General features: G+C 40.6%; 2 protein-coding genes and 1 non-coding gene across 16 annotated transcripts in view; 2 read left to right on the top strand and 1 right to left on the bottom strand.

Moving 5' to 3' along the window:
• The window catches only part of NBR1 (NBR1 autophagy cargo receptor), a 32512-nt gene extending 21728 nt beyond the window's left edge, over positions 1 to 10784 (bottom strand). For 4 of the 7 annotated variants that reach the window (XR_012913090.1, XM_012743225.2, XM_075994588.1 and 1 more), the window contains exons 1-4: positions 9921 to 10074; positions 5300 to 5410; positions 3030 to 3092; positions 1688 to 1706 (exon numbers count right to left, since the gene is read on the bottom strand). Coding sequence is in view for 5 of the 7 variants with exons in the window: in XM_012743225.2 (XP_012598679.1) it covers positions 1688 to 1706; positions 3030 to 3092; positions 5300 to 5401 (184 nt within the window). In the remaining 2 variants the exon portion in view is untranslated. Of the gene's footprint in view, positions 1 to 1687; positions 1707 to 3029; positions 3093 to 5299; positions 5411 to 9920; positions 10075 to 10278; positions 10551 to 10578 lie in introns of those variants that run through there. The other 3 variants (XM_012743227.2, XM_012743226.3, XM_075994589.1) reach the window with 3 other exon arrangements.
• A 116-nt stretch (positions 10785 to 10900) lies between these two features.
• Positions 10901 to 26692, top strand: part of BRCA1 (BRCA1 DNA repair associated) — a 66593-nt gene continuing 50801 nt past the window's right edge. For all 8 annotated transcript variants that reach the window (XM_075994585.1, XM_075994584.1, XM_075994581.1 and 5 more), the window contains exons 1-3: positions 10901 to 11165; positions 12318 to 12414; positions 19798 to 19851. In XM_075994585.1, the coding sequence (XP_075850700.1) occupies positions 12335 to 12414; positions 19798 to 19851 (134 nt within the window). In that variant the 5' untranslated portion in view covers positions 10901 to 11165; positions 12318 to 12334. The remainder of the gene's footprint in view (positions 11166 to 12317; positions 12415 to 19797; positions 19852 to 26692) is intronic.
• Positions 25499 to 25639, top strand: LOC142862222 (U4 spliceosomal RNA). Its single transcript, XR_012913305.1, has one exon. It is a non-coding gene; the product is annotated as a U4 spliceosomal RNA (small nuclear RNA).

Raw genomic sequence — 26692 nt, 5'->3', positions numbered from 1 at the left:
CCTAAAGACCAAATGTACAACATGAGGACTATAGTTAATAACAGCACACCGAACTCAGAATTTTTTTATTTTTATTTTTTTTTTGAGACAGAGTCTTGCTTTGTTGCCCAGGCTACAGTGAGTGCTGTGGCTTCAGCCTAGCTCACAGCAACCTCAAACTCCTGGGCTCGAGTGATCCTTCTGCCTCAGCCTCCCGAGTAGCTGGGACTACAGGCATGCGTCACCATGCCCGGCTCATTTTCTATATATATATATGAGTTGGCCAATCAATTTCTGTCTATTTAGAGTAGAGACGGGGTCTCGCTCTTGCTCAGGTTGGTTTCGAACTCCTGACCTCGAGCAATCCGCCCGCCTCGGCCTCCCAGAGTGCTAGGATTACAGGCGTGAGCCACCATGCCCGGCCTGAACTCACAATTTTTGCTAAATGATATTATAGCTGCTCTTGCCATAGGGGGTGGAGTGGGCATGGCAGAGAAGCTATAATGGGATGATGGATATATCAAATTTGTTTTACTATAGTAATCATTACCACATAAAGTTTCAGTAACGATAGACCACATATCCCATGGTGGTTCCATATGGTTACAATGCACATATTTTTACTGTACCTTTTTTATGTTTAGGTACACAAATACTTAACATTGTGTTGTAATTGCCTATGGTACTCAGTACAATAACATGCAGTACAGGTTTGTAGCCTAGGAGCTAAAGGCTATAACATATAACGTAGGTGTGTACTAGGCTATACCATCCAGGTTTGTCTAAGTACACTCTATGTTTGTATAATGACAAAATCACCCAAAAGGATGCATTTCCCAGAATGTATTCCTATTGTTAAGCAACGCATGACTATATATGTATCTCATAACATCATGCTGTATACCTTCAATATACACAGTAACATTTATTCAAAAAAGTACAGCAATCCTGACTTTTAACAATTCTTAGCTTACAAGTCTCATATAAGTATGAACCGCTACTACCTTTTTATTGACAAGCTCCCTTCACACTGCAAACAGAAGCTATGGCAGATTAGTTCTCCCCCTTAAATCCTTCTTTCTTTGCTACTGGAGACTTCCAGTTACAAAATCTCAACCCAGCTCCCTCACACTAAGTGTTTATGAAGCTCAGGATTCAAGGGAGTTCATGGATAGTGTTAATACTATCATTTCAGCTGGCTAAAATAAGCTTTTAAGGGCTAGCCTAGAAACCTAACCTTCAAATATAACATAGTTCCTGTGGGAAAATGCACTCTATGCTCTGAACAACCAACTATCTGATAAATAAACTTTGGGAATACCACTTGTTTATAAGTTGATATTAACATATATACCAGGTGAGAAACCAATACAGCCCCATGAGAACACTAGGAGAACAAGTTACATGTGTCAAACTGGGAGGCATATTACTTTCAGAGGACTGGCATTTTTTAATTTGGGAACTTTCCATTACAGCTGTCTTTAGGGTCCATTCAAAGGAACTACTCTATATACAAAAAACTGCTATACAATAAAAAATGCCTATGTAACTAATAGTCACAGATAAATGAGTGCAATGTCAATTTACAGTATACCAAATTTCTACTCCAAAATGAATACTGCAACAACATTTGAGTATAAATAGAAATGCCCCAATAAGCAGATTAAGGCTTTTAAATAAAGCTGCATAGAGTCTCTCAGGGACTCACCTTGACTGTTGATGGATACCTATAAAAGAAAAAAGCAACAATGAATTATAAATGTCTCATCAATTGAGCATTTCTGTTACTAGGACCAACCTAACAGGATAGATGAAAAATCTCCTGTCAGGGGTCCAGCTTTTCCAGTATCACTTGTCAGTCATGAATGATAATTAAGAAATTTTACTGATTAACTACTGTGCCCTCCTTTATTTATTTCAGGTACATTAAGAGGCAGTATAATATAGTGGTTAGGAGCTTAAATGCTGCAGCCAGAGGGCATGGACTGAACCCTACTCTACTACTTCTAAGCTTTTGTGCCTTTGGGCAAGTTACTTACCCTATCTGTGCTTCAGTTTCCTCATGGGTAAAATACAGACAGTAATTATGTACTTAATACATAGTATTGTTAGTCTGTCACACTGTAACCACTCAATAAAGATTAGCCATTATATTTTTATTATTATAAACTAAATGGCAGCTTGTGATATATATATTTATATACACACACACACACCTCTCTCTCTATACACACACACATACTCCTGGGCTCAAGCAGATGCTCTCGCCTCACTTAGCCTCTCAGCCTCCCCAATAGCTAGGACTACAGGCACAAGCCACCACACCTGGCTAATTTTTTAAATTTCTTGTATGTTGCCCAGGCTGGTCTGAAATTCCTGGCCTCCAGTGATCCTCCTGCCTCTGACTCCCAAAGCACTGGAATTACAGGAGCAAGCCACTGTGCCCAGCCCAGCCCAGCCCAGTTTGTGTTATATTTTGACTTAAAATCACTATATAATTTTGTTTGTTTTGTCTTTGAGACACAGTCTAGAAGATAGTCTCTGTCTTCTGGGCTAGAGTGCAGTGGTGTCATCATATCTCACTGTAACTTCAAATTCCTGGGCTCAAGCAATCCTCCTGCCTCAGTCTCCTGAGCAGCTGGGACTACAGGCATACATCACCGTGCCTGGCTAATTTTTGTCTTTTTTGTAGATTTGGGGGTCTCATTATGTTGTCCAGACTGGTCTTAAAACTACTGGACTCAACCAATCCTCTCATCTTGGCCTCCCAAAGTGCTAGGATTACAGGCATAAGCCACTGCACCTGGCTTAAGATCACTACATAATTTTACAGGTTATCTCTCAGATATTCTTCTTCAAAGCTGCTTCCCTATTTCTCAACTCCATCTCAGATGGCAAAACTCTCCTTGGAACATGCAATTATTAAATATATTTAAACTATTGCACAAAACAAATAAGCACTGTTCTGGACTTTTCAAGCCCCATATCACTCTAGAGAAATAAGATCCCAATTCTGAATACCTAGCAATGGGTACCATTACATACTTTACCTCTTCATTTTCCTCATCCAGGTATTTTATTTGAATGGTGTTCAAATCAAATGAAACTTTTACCTGCAAATGAAATATACACACTGTATGATCAAGACATCAAGAAGGCAGGTTATAACAAATTTAGAAATCATAAAGGATAGGATGGGTAAATTTCACAACATAAAAATTAAATATTTTATATGGCCAAAGAAAACCCATAACAAAGTTAAAAAACAAACAACAGGCAACCATAACAACCCATAACACACAAGGGTTAATGTCTGCAACACACATAAAGCATCAGCAAAACTGCTACTAAGATTAACAACCCAGGCAAAAATATACAGAAAATTCATAAAAGAGGAAATCAAAATGCCTAACAAATACATAAGACATTCAACCTCACTGGTGGTCAGAATAATGCAAATTAAAGCAACGAGAAGGCATCTCATCAGAACTGCAAACATTTTTTAAACCCGTAACATCCAGTGTTGTCAAAAATCCAGGGCATTATCACATATTTCTGCAAGTTACTACAATTGTTCTGCAAAGCATTTGACAGTACCTATTAAAATTTAAAATCTTATACTGTGTGACTAATCTCACTTTTGGATAGGATACAGTTTATCCTATAGAATAGTGTATAAGTTATATGTACAATTATCTCCTGTAGTTTATTTTATTGTGGTAAAAAGAAAAAAAAATGAAAACAATCTTTCTATAAGGGTGGTTCAATAAATTATGGCACAACAATACCAATAATATCTGTGGACTATAGCTTTAAAAAGAATGAACTTTGATCCTTATCTACTGACTAAGCATTATGTTTGTAAGATACTGTTGGGCAAAAAAAGCAAGCTAAAAAATAATGTTTATAGTGTGATCCTAGTATGATATCTGTATGAACATGGGAAATGTGAGTAGGTACGTTGTACAGGGCTGTAACATCGGATACCCAAGAGGTGAGAATCATGGATTGGGGGGGGAGGAGAGAATGGAAGGATATTAACTTTTTCTTTATATATGCTGGGATTGCTTTACTCTTCTAATGGGCACATATTACACTTTCATAATTTAAAATTTACAGTAAAGAAAAAAGACAAGTTGTTGGCTCATTTAACTACTAGGGAAAAAAAGATAACAATGTTTGATTTCCAGATCATTTGACAAACAAGGTCCAACTTCTTCCTGGGTAACCATCTGTTTATGACAGTATACAGAGACACATCGCTGGAAGGCAGAGGACTAGTCATCTTTTAAGGTCTCTCCACCATTTCTTTTCCTTTTTAGTTACCATCACACCTAACCATGGTAAAAGTAGGTTTTTACCAAAGGGTTTCATCAGATAAACATAGTCACACAGGAAGTAAAACATTCACCACAGCAATCTGAACAAAAGCAAAAGAGTACAAAGGGCAAACCAAGAGGAAGAAAAGTAATAGCAAAAAAAAAAAAAAAAAAAAAAAAAAGGAACAGATGAATTGCAGTCTAAGCACCTATAGGAGTTTTTCCTGCTCAACTTTGAGATACTCAACCTCTGACCTAGCAATAAAAGCCATGGATAGGCTCTTGCAAAATACAAGTTATATCCTCAGTCAGGAGAACATTTCCTTGGGGCCTGGTTGGGGTGGGGCCCATACCAATTCATTCCATGGTACTGTTTCTAAAATTAATAGGTTTTCTAAATTCTACCTCACTCAAAAAAAAAATAATTTTACCTTCCCTTTCTAAACTTTTCAAAAGGAAATTTTTTTTTTTTTTTTTTTTTTTTTGAGACAGCGTCTCGCTTTGTTGCCTAGGCTAGAGTGAGTGCCATGGCGTCAGCCTAGCTCACAGCAACCTCAAACTCCTGGGCTCCAGCGATCCTTCTGCCTCAGCCTCCCGAGTAGCTGGGACTACAGGCATGCGCCACCATGCCCAGCTAATTTTTTACATATATATATCAGTTGGCCAATTAATTTCTTTCTATTTATAGTAGAGACGGGGTCTCACTCTTGCTCAGGCTGGTTTTGAACTCCTGACCTTGAGCAATCCGCCCGCCTCGGCCTCCCAAGAGCTAGGATTACAGGCGTGAGCCACCGCGCCCGGCTTCAAAAGGAAATTTTAAATTCCCTTTATTAAGGCCCACCTCCTATATGAATACCAAACCCCTGTCAAAGCAATTTTCTACAAGGCCCAGAAATGATAACTATGACAGACTTTACAGCTATAGAAACAACACTGCTAAAAATACCTACCTTTGGAAAAATATCTATACTTACACCATTGAGAAACAAAGTAACACTCACCATAGCTTCCACATCAGCCCAAGTTGTATTTTCTGGATCAGAAACCAGAAAACTTTGAGTTTCATTTTTAAAAGTCACATTTAGAGTAACCTGTTGTTCCATACTGTGGGGCTAGAGTTGGGAGGGTGAATGGGATAGGGAGAAAGAAAACACATTAGAAAGGGTTCTATAAATTGTATTAACATTCATTCAACATATATTTCAGGACCTAATATGGGCTATGCTTGGGAAACTGTCCCTGCTCTTACAGAAATTATAATCTAGAAGATGGTTCAAACCAAATCTCACTGTGAATTAGGAATTGTTCTTTCTTTCTTTTGAGACGGAGTCTTGCTCTGTCACCAGGGCTAGAGTGCCATGGTGTTAGCATAGCTCACAGCAACCTTAAACTCCTGGACTCAAGCGATCCTTCTGACGCAGGCTCTGGAGTAGCTGGGACTACAGGCCTGCACCACCACATCCAGCTAATTTTTTCTATTTTTAGTGGAGACAAGGTCTTGTTCTTGCTCAGGCTGATCTCGAACTCAAGCTATCCTCCTGTCTCGGACTCCCAGAATGCTAGGATTATAGGTGTGAACCACTGCACCCGGCCAGGAATTGTTCTTTCTAAGAAATATACATTTGCTAAAACTATGCTGTAAAGACTTGTACTTAAATAAGTCATAAAAATTGGCCGGGCGCTGTGGCTCACGCCTGTAATCCTAGCTCTTGGGAGGCCGAGGCGGGCGGATTGCTCGAGGTCAGGAGTTCAAAACCAGCCTGAGCGAGACCCCGTCTCTACTATAAATAGAAAGAAATTAATTGGCCAACTGATATATATATATAAAAAAATTAGCCGGGCATGGTGGCGCATGCCTGTAGTCCCAGCTACTCGGGAGGCTGAGGCAGAAGGATCGCTGGAGCCCAGGAGTTTGAGGTTGCTGTGAGCTAGGCTGACGCCACGGCACTCACTCTAGCCTGGGCAACAAAGTGAGACTCTGTCTCAAAAAAAAAAAAAAAAAAAATTATTCTTGACCAGGTGCAGTGGCTCACACCTGTAATCCTAGCACTTTGGAAGGCCAAGGTGGGAGGATTGGTTGAAGCCAGGAGTTCAAGACCAGCCTGAGCAAGAGCAAGACACCCATCTCTACAAAAAACTGAAAAATTAGCTGGGTATGGTGGCGCATGCCTAAAGTCCCAGCTACTTGGGATGCTAAGACAGAAGGATCGCTTGAGCCTAGGAATCGAGGTTGTAGTAAGCTATGATGACACCACTGTGCTCTAGCCAGGGTGATAGTAAGACCCTGTCTCAAAAAAAAAAAAAAAAAAAGGTAAAACAATTATTCTTAAAGTTATTAGGAATTTCCATATTAGAAATAAAAGTCTGCTGAGAGTATTTAAATTTTGACTACAACCACAGAAATCACCTAGCATTTGTAAAATCCTTAAAGATTTTATGGCACTTCATGATTTGTTAACTTGACAGTGACATTCTACATTTTCTTGGAAAAGCAGCCTTTTCTTAACTTGAGAACTTAGGTTTTCCATTATATTAGATCAATTTTAACAATTCAGAGGCCAAAAAACTAGCCAAGAAACTACACAGGGGTAGCATTCAACACCCTTCATCCAAGTTACTATGTTTTTTGTAGTCTACTGATGTTTTTTATATGAGGAATTTCAAATATACATGAAAATGAACAGTAATGAACACCTGGTTACAACAATTAACTCAAGGCTACCCTCATTTCATCTTTACTCCTGCATCCTCCCTTTGCCCAATGCTGGATTGACTACAGTCAGCTAATATTTTAACCAAAGCATAATAATCTAATTTTTTAAAACCCCATTTTTATGAAAAAATTTAAACTTATACAAAAGTAGAATAATATAATGAGTCCCTATGGACTCATCTGCTAGCTTCCACAATTATCAACCCAGAATCAATCTTGTTACACAAAAAAACCTTTCCCTACTAGATTATTTTGACAGACATCCATCTTTTCATCTATAGATAACTGAGTATGTACCTCTAAAAGATAAAAATTTAAAAAAATATCTTGATACCATTATCATTCCAAAGAAGTTAACAAATCCTTAATCAAATATCTATTCTGATCATTGTTTTTTAAAAAATCCTTTTTTTTTTTTTTTGAGACAGAGTCTCACTTTGTTGCTCAGGTTAAAGTGCCGTGGCATCAGCCAAGCTCACAGCAATCTTAAACTCCTGGGCTCAAGCAATCCTCCTGCCTTAGCCTCCCAAGTAGCTGGGACTACGGGGATGTGCCACCATGCCTCGCTAATTTTTTCTATATCTATTAGTTGGCCAATTAATTTCTTTCTATTTATAGTAGAGACGGGTCTCGCTCTTACTCAGGCTGGTTTTGAACTCCTGACCTCGAGCAATCCACCCACCTCAGCCTCCCAGAGTGCTAGGATTAGAGGCGTGAGCCACTGCCCCTGGCCTTAAAAAATCCTTTTATTTTTTCCTGACCAAAGCCAAGGCCAACATGTTTGTTTTTAATTAAGGATGTGGTTTACTGATGAACTGTTACATAGAGTTGGTTTGTTTTCATAACTTCATGTAAAAATAGTTTAACTTAAGATGAACAAGATTAAGTCCCAGGCATTTGCAGTAGAGGGGTAGAGGGAAGCGGTGGGAAGACTTGGGTTCTGGACATAGCTCTGGCCCATTACTAGCCATATAACTGAGAGCAAATCAATTCCCCTCTGAGCTGCAGTTCTTTCATCTATATAGGACTAATATCTCTGCTTTGTTTATCTCACAATGTTAGCATAAGAATAAAGTTAAAATGTGTGTGCAAGTTCTTTGAAAATGTTATTCAAATATAAGAAATACTATACTAAACCAGTCTTTAGAACCTTAAAATAGTAAGTTTTCCATAGTGTAATGCACTGCCCTGTGAAACAATACAACTGGCACTGTCGTTTTAAGGATCTTGAACTCTGAAGATCAAGGATTTTTTTTTTTTTTGAGACAGAGTCTCACTTTGTTGCCCAGGCTAGAGTGAGTGCCGTGGCATCAGCCTGGCTCATAGCAACCTCAATCTCCGGGGCTCAGTGATCCTACTGCCTCAGCCTCCCAAGTAGCTGGGACTACAGGCATGTGCCACCATGCCCGGCTAATTTTTTGTATATATATTTTTAGTTGGTCAATTAATTTCTTTCTATTTTTGGTAGAGACGGGGTCTCACTCAGGCTGGTTTCGAACTCCTGACCTTGATCGATCCGCCCGCCTCGGCCTCCCAAAGTGCTAGGATTACAGGCGTGAGCCACCACGCTCGGGCAGATCAAGGATTTTTTTTTTAAACACAAATACAATTATCCCCCAATTTTCTCCATTCTTTGTCTCAACATAGAGCCAAATTCACTACCAAAATAATATTAATACCAGTCTCTTAGCAAAAATCCTGCTGACATCTAATATTTGTTCACATGAAATGTAATTCTTGGGATCCTTAAGATTTGGGCAAAATCCCTGTCACCTCTCAGGACCTTGGGCAAAAAATCAGGGAAATAAAGTGACTGACTTAGCCTAAAGCCACATTCTGAAATACATTCTCACTTTCCAACTTTAAGAAACACGCTTCCACAATTTTGAGAGCCAGAAGGAAACTAATCTTCCTCTCTTTTTCTCAAATTACACAAATGGAAATTAATTTAGACACTTTGGAACTCATCCAGCTGGTCAGCCAGTGGAGAGAAAACAGGAAGTGGCAGATTCAAGCTTAGCTGGACTACATCCAGGTCTTCATAAAGAACTATCTCTCTTTGGTTGACATGTGAAAATTCTTTCAGCATGAGCATTAATCTTAAACTTGTGGAAACACGGAAGCTATGGTTTACTCCATCTGCCCCTTAAGGTTTAAAGCCAGTATAGTCTGGTAGCTGGGGCCTAGGCATTCAGCTTTCATAACTGGCATTATTATAATAAGTTCATGCCACTGACTCACCTACCCTTGGCACAAGTCAGCTTTTCCTCTACCTCGATTTTTTTTTCAGCCTCACGAAAAAGAAATCCTTTAATGAAGTAAAACCTGGCAACCTGAGCTTTGATTACTGTCTCCATCAGAGGCCTGTACAAGTCAAACTATCCAAGCTTTAAAATGTGGGACCTGATAGCTGGGTGTTTGACAAAAAGGAAAAATGGTGATTTCCCAATACCGAAGATCTCTGACCAAGGAGATCTCTTTAAGAGGGTCTCAAAGAGGGTTATGTGGATGAGGACAATGAGTGGGTAGTCATTTTTTTTATTTGCAGACTTCATCTCAGTCTTCCAGCTCTCGTTTCCTATTAACCCATGTCCCCAAAACAGTGTCACCACCCCATGAAGACTCTCTCTGATTTCCTTGCCCCGGCCCTCTGTACTGGGGAGTCTTGGCCTTCCATTAGCAGAAGCCGGGCGCTCTGAATCAGCGACCCCGCCATCTCTCCGGCGCTCTCCACCCCCTCGGTCCCTCAGAACACAAACGGGTCTCTCATCCAGTCACTAAAAAGATCCGCTGGCCCCGGACACGGAAAAAGTCGCCCCTCTTCTTTGCAGGATTTCTCTCTTGAACTTCCCCAAGCCCTCTTAGAGCGACGTGACCCCAGCTCTAGTTAACCGCCGCGGCTTCCTTACCAGCTTCCCGCCCCGGGGGGGCGCCTGCCGGAGGCCGCTGCAAGGACAGCTCGCTGCCAGCTCCGCCGCTAACCCTTCGGGGTAAATCTAACATGGCGGATAGAGACAGGGCCTAGTCCACTGTTTCCTCTGAGTTTCCGACAAGATGATTGGCTCTTACCACTTGTCACTCAAAACTACCATCCCGTTGATTGGTCGAGACTGCGTCGGCGGGTGGGGCAGAAACAACCTGAACCCGCAAAACAATAACAAACACAGGAGCAGAGGGGCGGATCTACGAGTGCGCAGACGTGGGCCGGAGAGGATTTCCCCTTCCTAGGCAAATGCCGTGCCCTCTGCGTTCCCTCAGGTCACTGACCTTGGAGGATTACTTGCCCGAAGATCGCAGGGTTGGATGGGAAATGTAGTTTTCCTAGGACTTGTAGGTTTTTTTAACCTATTCTCCGCTCTCAAGATACGAGGACATAACAGTCCAATCCACAGCTGTTGAAATGCATAACCGCAGGAGGTCTCCAATCTGTCAACTAGCTTTCCGTGAGAATTATGCCCACTTCCGGTATTGGAAGCGGCTCTCCATAAGACTACAGTTTCGAAGGCCTTTCGTTCCGCAATGCATGCTGGAAATCGTAGTTTCCCCCCCAACAATCCTTTTATTTACCTAAACTGGAGACGTCCATTGCGGCGGAAAGAGGGAGGGAATGGGGGGGCCTCTTCTTACGACTGCTTTGGGCACTATCTTGCGCTCATATTCGGGCCTCAGGTAGCGATTTTGACCCTCGCACAGCAATTACTGTGACGTAATAAGCCGCAACTGGAAGCGTAGGGGCGAGGGGGCGGGAGCTTAATAGCAAACTCAGGTCGAATTCTTTCTCTTCCGTCTGTTCCTAATTACGTCATGCAGGAACAAAATGCCAATGACCAATCCAGAGCCCTGAGAGACTCTCGGCTCTTTCTGTCCCGCCCTTCCGTAACGTGTCTTGATCTGGTATTCTGAAAGGCTATCGCTCGGCGTCAGCGGTCGGTTTCCGTGGCGACAGGAAAGCGCGGGAATTACAGATAAATTGAAACTGCGACTGCGCGGCTTAGCTCGCTGAAACGTTCTGGACCAAGGACAGTCCGGGGGGCCTGTTGGATACTGGGCCCCGGGGCCCAGGAGCCCGGACACATTGCTCTGGGTAAAGGTTGTAGAATCCCGGGGAACGGAGAGGGGCCCAAAGGCCTTTCCGGGCGACAGGCAGGAAACAGGTATGGGGACAGTGGACTCCTGAAAGAGAGCAAGATGGTGTTTATTGGGCTAGGGGATGAAACTTGAGGGGCCTACGACGTTAAAAACCTGGGGGTAGTTTGTGGGTCGCAAGGGAGCAAGGTAAGGAAGGGGGCATGGTGTGTCTGAGGGGGAATCTTGGCAGCAGGAACTAGAATATGCCTTGAGGGGAACACTATGAGTATACGGGCTGGTTGGTATATGAGAGGAGGAGACCTTGAGGAGGAAGAGGGAGCGGGGAAGGGGAGGAGATAGGATTTTGTGGGAGGAAGGACCCTAGGAAATGGATCCAGGCCCGGCGCGGTGGCTCATGCCTGTAATCCTAGCCCCGTGCGAGGCCGAGGCGAGAGGAGTTGCTTTAGCTCAGGAGTTCAAGAGCAGCCTGAGCAAGAGTGAGACCTCCGTCTCTACTAAAAATAAAATTAGCCGGGTGTGGTGGTGCTTGCCTGTAGTCCCAGCTACTCGGGAGGCTGAGGCAAGAAGATTGCTTAGGCCTAGAGTTTGAGGTTGCTATGAGCTAGGCTGATACCAAGGCACTCTAGCTCAGGCGACAGAGTGAGACTCTGTCTCAAAAAACAAAAACAAAAAACTGGATCCATACACATTTCTGAGCAAGAACAAGAAACACGTAGAGGGGCTTTGGTAGTAATGTCCTGCGGGCAAGCATGTGCTTGAGAAGGATCCTGAGATGAGTACAGGTCACTGGAGAAGGGAAGGGTGGGAAAGCATTGGTTAGTGTTGGTTTTGTCCTTGTTGGTTTTGGTTTTAAGCAAGAAATAGAAAACCTCCCAGATGATTGGAGAAAGCTGAGGCTACTAACACCCACCTGGTTAGTCACTCCACTGTGGCTTTCCCTTCTTCCAAGAAGGGAAAGACCCAAAAAGGAAGAGCTTGGAAGTTATATGTGAAAAAATAGGAAATTCAACTTGTTTAATTACAAAAAGCAACTTCTAGAATTTTTAAAAATAAAGGCTATTGGGCTATTGTTAGTTAGTTCTGTGGTTGGTATAATTCTAAAAGGCTTCATTCTTAAGTTTCTCTTATTTAAAAGTGATAATAAAATTAAGCTGTCATTTTTAGAAACCTAAGTGGTGTTTAAATATATATATTTATGTTTTTTATATGTATTTAAGTTCATCAGAACAGAAAAATGGATTTATCTGCAGTTCCCGTTCAAGAAGTACAAAATGTCCTTAATGCTATGCAGAAAATCTTAGAGTGCCCAATCTGGTAAGTCAACAGAGGAGTTTATTGATTTGGGATTCTTCCTCATATGATTATTTCCTATGCAAATGAATAGAATTGACCTTACATAGTAGGCAGAAAAAATATATCTATTAAGATCAGACTATGACCGGCCTGTAATCCTAGCACTTTGGGAGGCTGAGGCGGGAGGAACGCTCAAGGTCAGGAGTTTGAAACCAGCCTGAGCAAGAGCAAGACCCCATCTGTACTAAAAATAGAAAGAAATTAATTAGCCAACTAAAAATATATAGAAAAAAATTAGCCAGGCATGGTGGCGCATGCCTGTAGTCCCAGCTACTTGGGAGGTGAGGCAGGATTGCTTGAGCCCAGGAGTTTGAGGTTGTTGTGAGGTAGGCTGATGCCATGGCACTCTAGCCAGGGCAACAGTGAGACTCTGGACTCAAAAAAAAAAAAAGACCAGACTATTAGAATTGCTTTTTTTCTTAACTGAAGTGCTTTAAAAATATAGAAAATTACTCTTTTTTCTCCATTCTGCCTCTCTCCCTCTTCAACACACACATTCGGGGCAGGGAATCTGGTTTGGATTAAGTGGCATTTGGGCTTTTTTCCAGGTCTAAAACCAGCTTGAGCATTTGGAATGGCAAAATAAAATCACCAAGGATTCATGTCTGTGAGGGGATAAGTCTTTGGGAGTACATTTATTTTTTTTTTTCTTTTTTTTTTTCTTTTTTTTTAACACAACATACATCTGTTAAAATGGGAGTACATTTAAATAAGAATCCTGCAGGTGATTAAAGTCTTTAGCAAGTCTGATTCTGACTTTTGTTTTTCTCTATCTGTGAAATGAAGAAGAACCTGGATGATTCAAGTTTTTTTTTTTTAATTGATGTATAACTTACAGTGGAATACAGAGATCTTAACTGTGCAAGTCAATGAATTTTGACAAATGATTATATCTGTGTAACCCAATCCCTAATCAAGATATAGAACATTTCCATTACCCCAGAAGGTTCCCTTGTGTATATTCAGGAGTTCTTAACTTGCAGACCCTTCAGGACCCTTGGAAGCCTATAGATAGAACTGTATTTCAATATAATTACTTGTTTGTGAAATTTTTTCCTTTATGCATTTAAGAGCATTACTTTGAAAAGGGGATCTATGGCACAACAAAGGTTAAGAACCCAAAGCAGTCATTAAATGATCTCTAAAGTTTCTCTTAAATCTATAAAAGAAATGAAAAGTCATATATGAGAATCTCTTGGTAAAAAGCCAGAAAGGAAAATTAGAAGAAGTATTGCCTACCCTTTCCTGTCTTACTATCCTCTCTACTCTAGTCATTCTGGCCTTTTTAACGGTTCTTCAGACATGTGACATAGTCTCTTGTCTCTGAGCTATTACACTTGCTGTTCCCTCTGCCTGGAATGTTATTCCCCTGATAATTGCATGGCTTGAAAATCTTGATTGAAATACCACCCTTTCAAAGAGTCATTTCTATATAAAACTGCAACACCCAACATACTCCTTATCCCTTTCCTGCTTTGTTTTTCTCCAGAATACTTATTACTCTCTGACATTTTATATAATTTATTCATCCTTTATCTTTATCCCCCACAAAATATAAACTCCATAAGGGCAGAAGTGTTTGATGGTTTATATACTTCTGTGTCTTCCGCAATTAGAAGATTACTTGGGACATAGTAGCCGTTCAATAAACATTTATTGATTGAATTAAAGAATAAACAAGGCCAAGCGCCAGTGGCTCACACCTGTAATACTAGCGCTCTGGGAGGCCAAGGTGAGGGAATTGCTTGAGCTCAGGAGTTCGAGGCCAGCCTGAGCAAGAGCGAGGCCCCCATCTCTAGTAAAAATAGAAAAAATTAGCTAAGTGTCCTGGCATGTGCCTGTAGTCTCAGCTACTGGGGAGGCTGAGGCAGGAGTATCACTTCAGCCCAGGAGTTTGAGGTTGCAGTGAGCTTGATGACACCATTGCACTCTACTGAGGCTATAGAGTGAGACTCCATCTCAAAATAAATAAACTAAATTGAGTAGCCACTCAGTAAACATTTGTTGAATGAATTAAATAATAAACTGAGTTGGTTCTTTGATAGTTTAATTTTTTTAAATATAGTGATGGTTAGTGGTGGGTAACATTCAAAAAATAAATTGAGGCCGGGCGAGGTGGCTCACGCCTGTAATGCTAGCTCTCTGGGAGGCCGAGGTGGGCGGATCGTTTGAGTTCAGGAGTTCGAAACCAACCTGAGCAAGGGCGAGACCCCGTCTCTACTATAAAGAGAAAGAAATTAATTGGCCAACTAATATATATACAAAAAATTAGCTGGGGATGGTGGTGCATGCCTGTAGTCCCAGCTACTCGGGAGGCTGAGGCAGCAGGATCGCTTGAGCTCAGGAGTTTGAGGTTGCTGTGAGCTAGGCTGATGCCACGGCACTCACTCTAGCCTGGGCAACAAAGTGAGACTCTGTCTCAAAAAAAAAAAAAAAAAAAAAAAATTGAAAAGTTACACCTATTTCCCCTTACCCTCAATAAAGGAAGTTAAATTTAAGTAAATTTTCCTTTGTGCTTCATGAAAATTGTTTTTCATATTTGGAGTCAATAACATTAAGGAAAATGCAAGTTGTGTTTTCAGAGATATAAGATTTATAAATAATCATCTCCCTTGCCCTTCAATATTTTAGCTAAAGAAAAATAAGAGCAAAACAAGATTTACAGCCTAATTTATGAAATATCAGAGCCAGGGAAACAGGAAATGATATTGTGAAAAAAAATTGCTGTTGAAAAGGCAAAAAACTTAAGATAATTATAGGGATCAAGAAATCCTCAATAGCTGGGCACAGTGGTTCATGCCTAAAATCCAGCACTTTGGGAGGCTAAGAAGGGAAGATTGCTTGAGCCCAGGTGTTCAAGACCAGCCTGGGCAACATATTGAGACTCCATCCCTATAGAAAGAAAAAAATCCTCAATAGTGTTGCATTTGAGTCCTTTTTGTTTTTTTTTGAGTCAGAGTCTCACCCTGTTGCCCAGGCTAGAGTGCTGTGGCGTCAGCCTAGCTCACAGCAACCTCAAACTCCTAGGCTCAAGCAATCCTAATGCCTCAGCCTCCGGAGTAGCTGGGACTACAGGCATGTGCCACCATGCCCGGATAATTTTTTTTTTTTTTTAATATATGGTTGGCCAATTAATTTCTTTCTATTTATAGTAGAGACCGGGTCTCGCTCTTGCTTAGGCTGGTTTCGAACTCCTGACCTGGAGCAATCCGCCCGCCTTGGCCTCCCAGAGTGCTAGGATTATAGGCATGAGCCACCGTGCTTGGCCTTGGATCCATTTTTTTTTTAACATTTCTGTGAGACTCAATCTTAAAAATATAATATTCTTTCTTATTCTGTCAAATTAAACCAGTTTAAAAACTCAGATACATAAAAATTAAAAATCCAAGAATGAAAGTTAATGTTAAATTTTTATTTTCAATCAACTATTGTATATTTTCTAGCTTATTGTTTTTCCTCTTCTGTTAGAAATAGATAAATTTTTAATAGTTTTTAAACTCATTTTTATAGGAAGTTCTAGGATGGGGATCATACCAACTTCACTTCCTTTTTTTTAACAGTGTCCAGAATAGCACAACTTGCAGTTACGTCTTAATACTGTGATTTTTGATTGTGACTGGAAATAGTGGTACTTGTGGTAGCCACAGAGTAGGTTTTAGGTCTCCTGAACTGGTCTCTTCATTTTACTGGTCTCTAAGTGACTATGGCAGTTATTTCTGATGACCGATAGTTCTTTCTAACCTTTTCCATATGACTATATGAAATTTTTGACTTTCAGAAGAGTTCGATAAAATGTGTACCCTGCTGGGTTGTTTTTCAGACCTAAACCTGGCTTCTTTTTCAGTCATTTACTCAAGTTGGAAGCTCAAAATACAAATATGCAGTAGGCCCAAAATATTGTCTGGTTTGAAAAGTGTTTAAAATATCTGAATCACTTTTACAGTAAACATTTACTCTCATTGGGACCTAGAAGGGGAACATTTTAATCTTTTTCCTATTCCCTCTTCACACTCTTCCTTCAACAGTCATTACCTTTTTACATATTGGAGTTTTCATCTGTTCAAAGTTTGTGTTTATAGTGTGTTTGTATAGCCTGGATTATAAAATTACCATACTGAAATATAATTATTTCAGAATTGAGTCAGTGGTGAGAATGAAAGCCATCTGGTATCATAGCTAAATCCAATTTTTCTTTTACGGAGAATTTCTTTGATATCTAACTTATCTCAGAAATAGTGACTTAGTAACAAATCAGAGTTTTCTTTGTCAGGGTTGTTTTTCTTTTTAAAGCCATATTTTGTCCCAGTAATAATACCAACATTGGTACAAGTTATCTTAGATTGTGAAGCATCTTCCCAAGTAGCATTTAATTTTATTCTTGCAATAGCCCAAGGAGACTGGCAAAGTGGGTGACAGAAGGAAACTGAGGTTCAGGTGGAGTTGTTGGCCCAAGGTTGCTCTGCTAATAAAGACAACTGGTAGTGGAAACCCAGCCTTCTGACTTAGTCCAGTGTTTTTCCTTTCATTGCCCTGTGCTACGTCAGAAACCCCATGATTAGAAGAGTTATATTACCAAACCCTTCACAATAAGTCTGTTGTCCCCCAGCTTTTCTTGTGATCTTTTCTAAAAAGTTAAATGTTTAATGAAAAGAACTGCATTTCTGTCACACTACCAGGTTACCTATTCTTTGATGTCCTGCCTGAACTTTACCAAAAATCAGTTTTGTAAGCTTGCATTCAGAATAAAGCCAAAGACTTAAAAATAGCCTCTGGGTTGTTACCTGCTCAGTCTCCCAGTTACCTCTCTGATGTCTTCCTACTACACCCCCCCCCCCATCTTAGCACCCTGGCCTACCTGCTATCCTGTAGGCATGATCCTACTCAGGGTTTGTCTTCCCTGCTCCCTCTGCTGGGATGCTCTTTCCCCAATTGTTATGTAGCTTATTTCCTCACATTATTCAGCTATATTCCAGTGTCACCTCAGTGAGGCCTTTCCCCTAACACATATACATTACACTCCCTGTTTCCCCTTATCCTGCTTAATTATTCTCTTTAACATTTATTCCCATATATTCTTTACTTCTCTATCAACTGTTTACCACAACTAGATTGTAAGCTCTATGAAGGCAGGCTTTATTTTGTTCACTTCTGTATTTCCATCTCCAAGAACGTAGCTTGCATATAGTAGTAGATGCTCAATAAATACTTGTTATATTAATAAATAAATTAGTCTTAGGAAGGCCTTGAGATTTTGTGGCCTTGAGATATAAATTTGGGTGATATATTTTCTCAATTTTTTTGTATTTTTCTAAGCTTATTTTAATATTGTCTAAATTTCCTTTAATGAATATTTATTACGTTGTTTTTTTTTTTTTTTGAGACAGAGTCTCGCTTTGTTGTTCAGGCTAGAGTGAGTGCCTTGGCGTTAGCCTAGCTTGCACCAACCTTAAACTCCTGGGCTCAAGCAATCCTACTGCCTCAGCCTCCAGAGTAGCTGGGACTACAGGCATACTCCACCATGCCCAGCTAGTTTTTTCTATATATATTAGTTGGCCAATTAATTTCTTTCTATTTATAGTAGAGACAGGGTCTCTCTGTTGCTCAGGCTGGTTACGAACTCCTGGCCCGGAGCAATCCGCTTGCCTCGGCCTCCCAGAGTGCTAGGATTACAGGCGTGAGCCACTATGCCCGGTTTATTACATCATTTTTCTACAAAGTAATCACAACCAAACATGATGACCCTCCAGAAGTAATCTAATAAAAGAATACAGTATCGTCTATAAGGTGTTTTTGCCAAAAAATGAAACCCAAATTTTATTAAGCGTATAGGTCTAGTTTACAGGGAATAAAGAGGCTAGAGGAACATGTCAAACTACACTATGGGGTTACAATCAGCAAAATCCAGAATGTGGGAAATTCTACAGGTCAAATGACCTGATTTTTAAAGTAAATGGCAAAGAGAAAAAAAGGAAAGGAAATGTATACATTAAAAGAGACTTGAGGGCTGAACGAGGTGGCTCACACCTGTAATCCTAGCATTCTGGGAGTCTGAGATGGGAGGATTGCTTGACCTCAGGAGTTCGAGACCAGCTTGAGCAAGAGTTAGACCCCGTCTCTATTAAAAACAGAACAAATTAGCTGGGCGTAGTGGTGCACACCTGTAGTCCCAGCTACTCTGGAGGCTGAGGCAGGAGGGTTGCCTGAACCCAGGAATTTGAGGTTGCTGTTAGCAAGGCCGACGCCATGGCACTGTAGGTTGGGCAACAAAGCCAGACTATGTCTCAAAAAAACAAAAAGAAATATATGTGTGTATATTTATATATACTCCCTGTAAATATGTATAACTGAAAACCAAGGAAGTATTGTCAGCTAATCTTTTAAATGCTGAAGATAATGTAGAGTATTGAAGAGATCAGTGTAATTGTTTTGATGTCCTAAAGCTCATTGAAGGTAAAGATCATCTTCTTAGCTGTATTCTTACCTTGTAGCACAGCAGATATTTAATAATGTCTATTGAATGAACTTAAATCCTTACCTTGACTCAGTTATACCAGCTTAAAGTTGAACTTTTTTTACTAAGAATTTATTGAGACAGGGTTTCTGTCACTGGGGCTAGAGTGCAGTGGGGTCATCATATCTCAACATAACCTTGGACTCCTAGGCTCAGGTGATTCACCTGCCTCAGCCTCTCAAGTAGCTGGGGCTACAGGTGCACACCATCATTTTTTTAATTTTTTGTAGAGAGAAGGTCTTGCCCTTTCTTAGGCTGTTCTTGAACTCCTGGGCTCAAGTAATCCTCCTGCCTTTGCTTCCCAAAGTGCTAGGATTACAGGTATGAGCCACCTTGCCCAACTAGAATATTTTTTTTTATTTTTTTGAGACAAAGTCTCCCTCTATTGCCCGGGCTAGAGTGCTGTGGCGTCAGCCTAGCTCACAGCAACCTTAGACTACTGGGCTCAAGCAATCCTCCTGCCTCAGCCTCCCGAGTAGCTTGGACTATAGGCATGCGCCACCATGCCTGGCTAATTTTTTCTATATATTTTTAGTTGGCCAATTAATTTCTTTCTATTTTTAGTAGAGACAGGGTCTCGCTCTTGCTCAGGCTGGTTTCAAACTCCTGGACCTTGAGCGATCCTCCCGCCTCACCTCGGCCTCACATGTGTGAGCCACCGTGCCCAGCCAATCAGAATTTTTCTTTTTAAATTTTTTTTAAATTATTTTATTTTACTAATTTTTACTTTCTTTTTTCTTTTTTAGAGGCGACAGTTCTTAGAACTCACAGAATATTTTTAAATAAATTATTAAGTTTCATTTATTTTCTCTTTTTTTTTCCTACCCATCTAGCCTGGAGTTAATCAAAGAACCTGTTTCCACAAAGTGTGACCACATATTTTGCAAGTAAGTTTGAATATTTTATATGACTCTATTATTTGCTTTTCTGTCTGTCCTTCATAACACAGAAAATACCTACCTTGGCCGGGCGCGGTGGCTCACGCCTGTAATCCTAGCACTCTGGGAGGCCGAGGCGGGCGGATTGCTCGAGGTCAGGAGTTCGAAACCAGCCTGAGCAAGAGTGAGACCCCATCTCTACTATAAATAGAAAGAAATTAATTGGCCAACTAATATATATGTATATAAAAAAAAAATTAGCCGGGCATGGTGGTGCATGCCTGTAGTCCCAGCTACTCGGGAGGCTGAGGCAGAAGGATTACTTGAGCCCAGGAGTTTGAGGTTGCTGTGAGCTAGGCTGACGCCGCGGCACTCACTATAGCCTGGGCAACAAGTGAGACTCTGTCTCAAAAAAAAAAAAAAGAAAAAGAAGGCCGGACGCGGTGGCTCACGCCTGTAATCCTAGCACTCTGGGAGGCCGAGGCGGGCGGATTGCTCAAGGTCGGGAGTTCGAAACCAGCCTGAGCGAGACCCCGTCTCTACTAAAAATAGAAAGAAATTAATTGACCAACTAAAAGTATATATACAAAAAATTAGCCGGGCATGGTGGTGCATGCCTATAGTCCCAGCTACTCGGGAGGCTGAGGCAGGAGGATCGCTTGAGCCCAGGAGTTTGAGGTTGCTGTGAGCTAGGCTGACGCCACGGCACTCACTCTAGCCTGGGCAACAAAAGTGAGACTCTGTCTCAAAAAAAAAAAAAAAAAAAGAAAATACCTACCTTTATAGGAAGCTTCATCAATTAAGTGACAAAGAGAAATCCAACTCTATGTCATTCTGTCTCAGAGAGTACATATAAAGTCATCATAAGTGGGTTGTAGCCATAGTTCCTGGAAAAGTTTTGACATATCTAGAGGGATATAAAATCACTTTGAATAACTGTTTGTTTTTTGTGTCCGTGGGTGAAAGCAGATTGCAAGTGATTGTAAAATAAGCAAATTATGTTTCAACCTTCCCAATTTCTTCCTTCTGTTCATTTTTGCTTGTCCTTCTGCTTTCCCTCTTATAAGGTTCAGTGTTTGCCTGCTTTATAATCCTTGTGAAGATAGGGAAGGATCTGATATCAGTTTTTTTTGTTGTTGTTTTCTTTTTTTTTTTTGAGACAGGGTCTTGCTCTGCTGTCCAGGTGGAGAGCAGTGGCATGATCATAGCTCACTATAGCCTCCTCAGTCTCCTGGGCTCAGGTGATCTTCCTGCTTCCGCCTCCCAAATAGCTAGGACTATAGGCTCGTACCACCATGCCTGGCTAATTTTTAAATTATGTGTGTGTTTGTGCTCACACACATGTGTACGTTGGTCTCACCATGTTGTACAGGCTGGTATAAAACCACAGCCTCAAGAGATCCTCTTGCCTCGCCCTTCCAAAGTGCTAGGATTATAGGTGTCAGCCACCGCATCCAGCCTTTTTTTTTTTTTTTGAGATACAGACTCACTCTGTTGCCTTGGCTAGAGTGCCATGGCGTCAGCCCAGCTCACAGAAACCTCTAACTCTTAGGCTTAGGCAATCCTGCCTCAGCCTCCCGAGTAGCTGGGACTACAGGCATGCACCACCATGCTTGGATAATTTTTTCTATATATTTTTAGTTGGCCAATTAATTTCTTTCTATTTTTTTTTTTTAGTAGAGATGGAGTCTCGCTCTTGCTCAGGCTGGTCTCAAACTCCTGAGCTCAAATGATCTGCCCATCTCGACCTTCCAGAGTGTTAGGATTATAGGCATGGGCCACTGCGCCTGGACTATTTTTTTTGTTTTTTTTTTTTTTGAGACAGAGTCTCGCTTTGTTGCCCAGGCTAGAGTGAGTGCCATGGCGTCAGCCTAGCTCACAGCAACCTCAAACTCCTGGGCTCAAGCAATCCTGCTGCCTCAGCCTCCTGAGTAGCTGAGACTACAGGCACACGCCACCATGCGTCGCTAATTTTTTCTATATAATTAGTTGGCCAATTAATTTCTTTCTATTTATAGTAGAGATGTGGTCTCACTCTTGCTCAGGCTGGTTTTGAACTCCTGACCTCGACCAATCCGCCCGCCTCGGCCTCCCTAAGTGCTAGGATTACAGGCGTGAGCCACTGCGCCTGGCCGCCTGGCCTATTTTTAATTGAAAAAGCAAATCATGTACCTGGTAATGAGTTTATTAACACAAAAATGTATATGATACAATTATTTCCCTCTTGCCCCCAAACTCCTGCTTCCCTCTTCCCTTCCCAAACAACCATGATTATCAATTTCTTATGTATCCTTTCAAGAATTTTTTAGTTCAAGAGTTCTTAACTTGGAGTTCATTTATGATCTTTATAAATTTCCTAATGTTATATTCAGTCTTAAATTCAGTTGTATTCAAAGCTATGGGCATGTACATTTTTCCAGGAAGATGTTCCATAATTTTTATCAGATTCTTAGGATGTTTCCATAAGTTAAAAAAAGGAACAGTTGCTGCTCTAAGGATAATGAGGGCTGGTTGAAGCTGAAGGAAACCTGTTCCCTTTGGAGGGATACCCTTTGAGCACAAGTCTGCCAAATGGTTAGTGCCTTCCTCCTTGTGAATTATTTTTTCTTCCTATTGCCAATAAGGATCCAGAAGGCAATTTCCACTGTCTTTTACCCCTTTCCTGTGGCCTAGATCCACAGACCCCACTGGCCTAGATCTGTTTCCAATAGTTTCCTTCAGATTCCTCAGTCCCCTCTCCCTGGCCATGTGCCACGCCAGCACAGCTTTATCTCTCTACTTCAAAAATTTTTAGTTTTATGACTTGTGGCCGCTAGAGGAGTACTTCTCAAGCTATGGAGTAGTACTAATTTCTTCACAAGTTGATACTTTGTAAAAACAAAATAAGAAATTCCCAGTATTTACAAGGTTACAGATAGTTGAAGATTAACCTTTTAAGTGCTGGACTTCCATTGATGAGGATCTTTCTGAAATGAACTGTATGCTTTCCTTACACTTTGAGTAATGAATACTGAATATACTGTTACACAGTGAGTTAAGAAAAGATGAACAGCCGGGCAAGGTGGCCTACACCTGTAATCCTAGCACTCTGGGAGGCGGAGGCGGGCAGATTGCTCGAGGTCAGGAGTTTGAAATCAGCCTGAGCAAGAGCAAGACTCCGTCTCTACTATAAATAGAAAGAAATTAATTGGCCACCTAATATATATAGAAAAAATTAGCCGGGCATGGTGGCGCATGCCTGTAGTCCCAGCTACTCAGGAGGCTTAGGCAGAAGGATTGCTTGAGCCCAGGAGTTTGAGGTTGCTGTGAGCTAGGCTGACACTACGCATTCACTCTAGCCTGGGCAACACAGTGAGACTCTGTCTCAAAGAAAAAAAGAAAAGATGAAATTATAAACATTAGTTACTTTGAAAGCTTAGAAAAAAAAGGAATTATAGGCATAGGAAATAATATGAGCAAAGGTAAAAAGAGAAGAAAATAACTTTGCATATGGGTATAGGGGTTGTGTTAGAAAAGAAAAGAGCCCTAGGAGAGGAGAAGACATTTCCAAGAGAGAGAAGGTCCAAGAGGAAGCAGAATGGATTGGAAATAGGAAACAGACACAAGAAAGAAAAGTGATTGTTACTCAAACAGTAATAAAGGAAAGGAGAGTAATTCTACAGAAAGATTTTCAAGGGGGAAGTTGAGGTGGTTTGAGTTCTGTGAAGTTGTAGGCAAAGACAGCTATTGATATTGAGAGGGTTAGAGTTGGCAACTAGGGGAGAGTGAGGAAAGCTTGCAACTCCTAAAATGAAGACTATGATATGCAGTAGGAGAACCAGCCATATTTTAAATTGTTTTGAATAATATATTAGAATTAAAAGTCCAGTATAATGCCTGTCAAAATCAACTTTTCTGTGAACTCTCTTCTGTAATACTTTTGTAATCTAAATAACACTTTGATCTATATGATCAAGGATTCTTTGTACTAATAGTATTTTCTCAAGATGAACTCTATTTGCTAAAAATAAGACAGCTTTATTGACCTGAATAAGCCTATGGTTCTGAAATCTTTCACAAAGATTACTGAAAAGATAATAGTACCAATCTAGGAAAAAAGCCATCCGTGCATTATCTTGAAGTTTTCCAACAGCAAATGAAACATATAATACTTTTTGGAAGATCTAGAACAACATTGTCCAGGGGGATGTAATGTGAGCTATAGATGTAACTTAAATTTTCTAGCAGCTACATTTTTAAAATATAAAAAGAAATAGGGCTGGGCACAGTAGCACGTACCTGCTGTAGTCCCAGCTACTTGAGAGGCTGAGGTGGGAGGATCACTTGAGCCCAGCCACTGTACTTCAGCCTGGGCAACAGAATGAGACTCCATCTCTTTAAAAAAAAGAAAGAAAGAAATAGATAAAATTAATTCTAATTGTATATTTATATAATATATATTTAACCCAATTATGAGTAAAGTTTTATCATTTCAAAATATATTCAATATAGGCTAGGCACAGTGGCTCATGCCTGTAATTCTAGCACTCTGGGTGGCCAAGGTGGGAAGATTGCTTGAGATCAGGAGTTTGAGACCAGCCTGAGCAAGAATAACACCTCGTATCTACTAAAAATAGAAAAATTAGCTCGGTGTGATGGTGTACACCTGTAGTCCCAGCTACTTGGGAGGCTGAAGCAGGAGGATTGCATCAACCCAGGAGTTTGAGGTGCAGTGAGCTATGATGATGCCACTGCACTCTACCTGGGGCAACAGAGCGAGACTCTATCTCAAGAAAAAAAAACAAACCAACAAATACATATATATAATAAAAATATGAATGAGCTATTGGACATTGTTTTTTTGTACTAAGTCTCCGAAGCCTGTATTTTTCCATATATACAGTACACCTTAATTCAGACTTGCAACTTTCCAAGTGCTTAATAGCCACATGCAGCTAGAGGCTGCTGTTTTAGGGAGTGCAGCTCTACGAACTTAGTACTTAAAGTGGGGCTCATGGGTTACCAGTAACAGCGTCACATAGGCACTTGCTAGAATCTTAGCCCTACCCCAAATCTACTAAATCAGAATCTCCATTTTAACAAGATCCCCAGGAGATTCCTATGCATGTTAAAATTTGAGAAGTGCTTTGGAGCAATGACCTTCTTATACACTTATTGGGCAGTTAGTAAGATGGACCAGACCAGGGATGACGAAAGTCTAAAAACCAGATAGACCAAGTAAGGCAAGTCTTGGGGTCAGCTAACTGAGGGACTCCAAATTAATGGTGAGTCAGTGTCAGGAAGGTTTCATGGCCAGATACATTAGATCATAATATAAGGGAATTCTGGAGTCTAGTAATGAGCTAGTTTATCAGAAACATGCAGAAATAGGCAAGAGATAATCTAGCAAATAGCTTGAACATAGTCTCTCAGGAGCCTAGCAGCAGAAATGAGCAGAAGTTCAAGTAGTGATTATATAAGAAAAGTAGCAAGGATCCAGCCATAGGAGGCTGAGGGTTAAGGGTAAGTAAGATTCTTGTCTCTAGGAGACAAGAGCTTTGACTGGAATATCAAGCAAGGAACCTAGGCAGAATCTCTCAAATGAAGAGGTCAAGATAGATGCTCAGTTGTCAGAACTAAAGTACAAACATGAGGTTTGATCAAGGAAACAAAGCCAAGCTTTGTGCCGTGGTAGTATCGTAGCCAGTGAGGTTTATATGAGGCACAATTATTGCTAATTGAAAACTTTTCCCAATACCCCGCCATGAGGACTTGAAATATAGTTGACATTGGCGATTTTTGACAGTCTCTATAGAGACTGAATTAAAAAAAGAAAAAGAAAATAAAACAAAGTCTTATTATTGAAACTGACAAGGTTTGGTAGGACCAGTGACCTAAATGTAACCTAAATGGATTCTGAGATTCTAAGCTATGGATCTTTCAGGATCTTTATTTCCCTTCTTAGGGGCCATATTGGTCCATAATGTTAGCTCTGTTGACAGGAAAGATACAGAAGTAAGAATCCAGGGCCCCCAGTATAATTAAAGGTAGCCAAAGTCAACCTGTCTTTATTTCACCTAGACTTAGAATTATTAATTTATTTCTCCCTGCCAGGATAGACTTGGACAAGCATTAGCAAAATTAAATGAGTTTCCACAACATTGTTAAATGGCTCAGAGTATAGGTGTGCTTAAAAAAATTAGTACTCTGAAAAGTCCCCAAATTTGGTTTGTGGCATTATGATTTACTGAATATTTTCCATCAGCTTTTTCTTAAAAAGCTGAAGCCACCCCTCAGAAAACATACTGCATTTGCTTTAAAATGTATTGTAAGCATTGGGTTTTAGAAATTCAAAAAGGCCAAAACTTGTCTCAGACCTTTATGCTGAGACCCTCAAGTAAAACTTAATGTATGTGTTCTCATTTAATTGGTGCATCAAATACAGAACTCTAAAACAGAATTTAATGAATTCTTTCTCTGAGACCTGAAAGATATGCCACTGTTCTGTTAATCTATCAATATGTTCCTTAGCTCAGTCTTCAAGTCATACACAAGTTCATTTTCCTTTTTGAGTTTAATTAACAACTTTTTGGTATGTATTTTTTTGTCCAGCATAAAGATTAGGGTCGGGCGCAGTGGCTCACGTCTATAATCCTAGCACTCTGGGAGGCCGAGGTGGGCGGATTGCTTTAGGTCAGGAGTTTGAAACCAGCCTGAGCAAGAGCGAGACCCCGTCTCTACTATAAATAGAAATAAATTAATTGGCCAACTAAAAATATATAGAGAAAAATTAGCCAGGCATGGTGGTGCATGCCTGTAGTCCCAGCTACTTGGGAGTCTGAGGCAGAAGGATTGCTTGAGCCCAGGAGTT

The sequence above is a fragment of the Microcebus murinus genome, chromosome 18 (assembly GCF_040939455.1).
Source record: "Microcebus murinus isolate Inina chromosome 18, M.murinus_Inina_mat1.0, whole genome shotgun sequence".
NCBI lineage: Eukaryota > Metazoa > Chordata > Mammalia > Primates > Cheirogaleidae > Microcebus > Microcebus murinus.
This window is presented reverse-complemented; position numbering and strand designations above follow the sequence as displayed.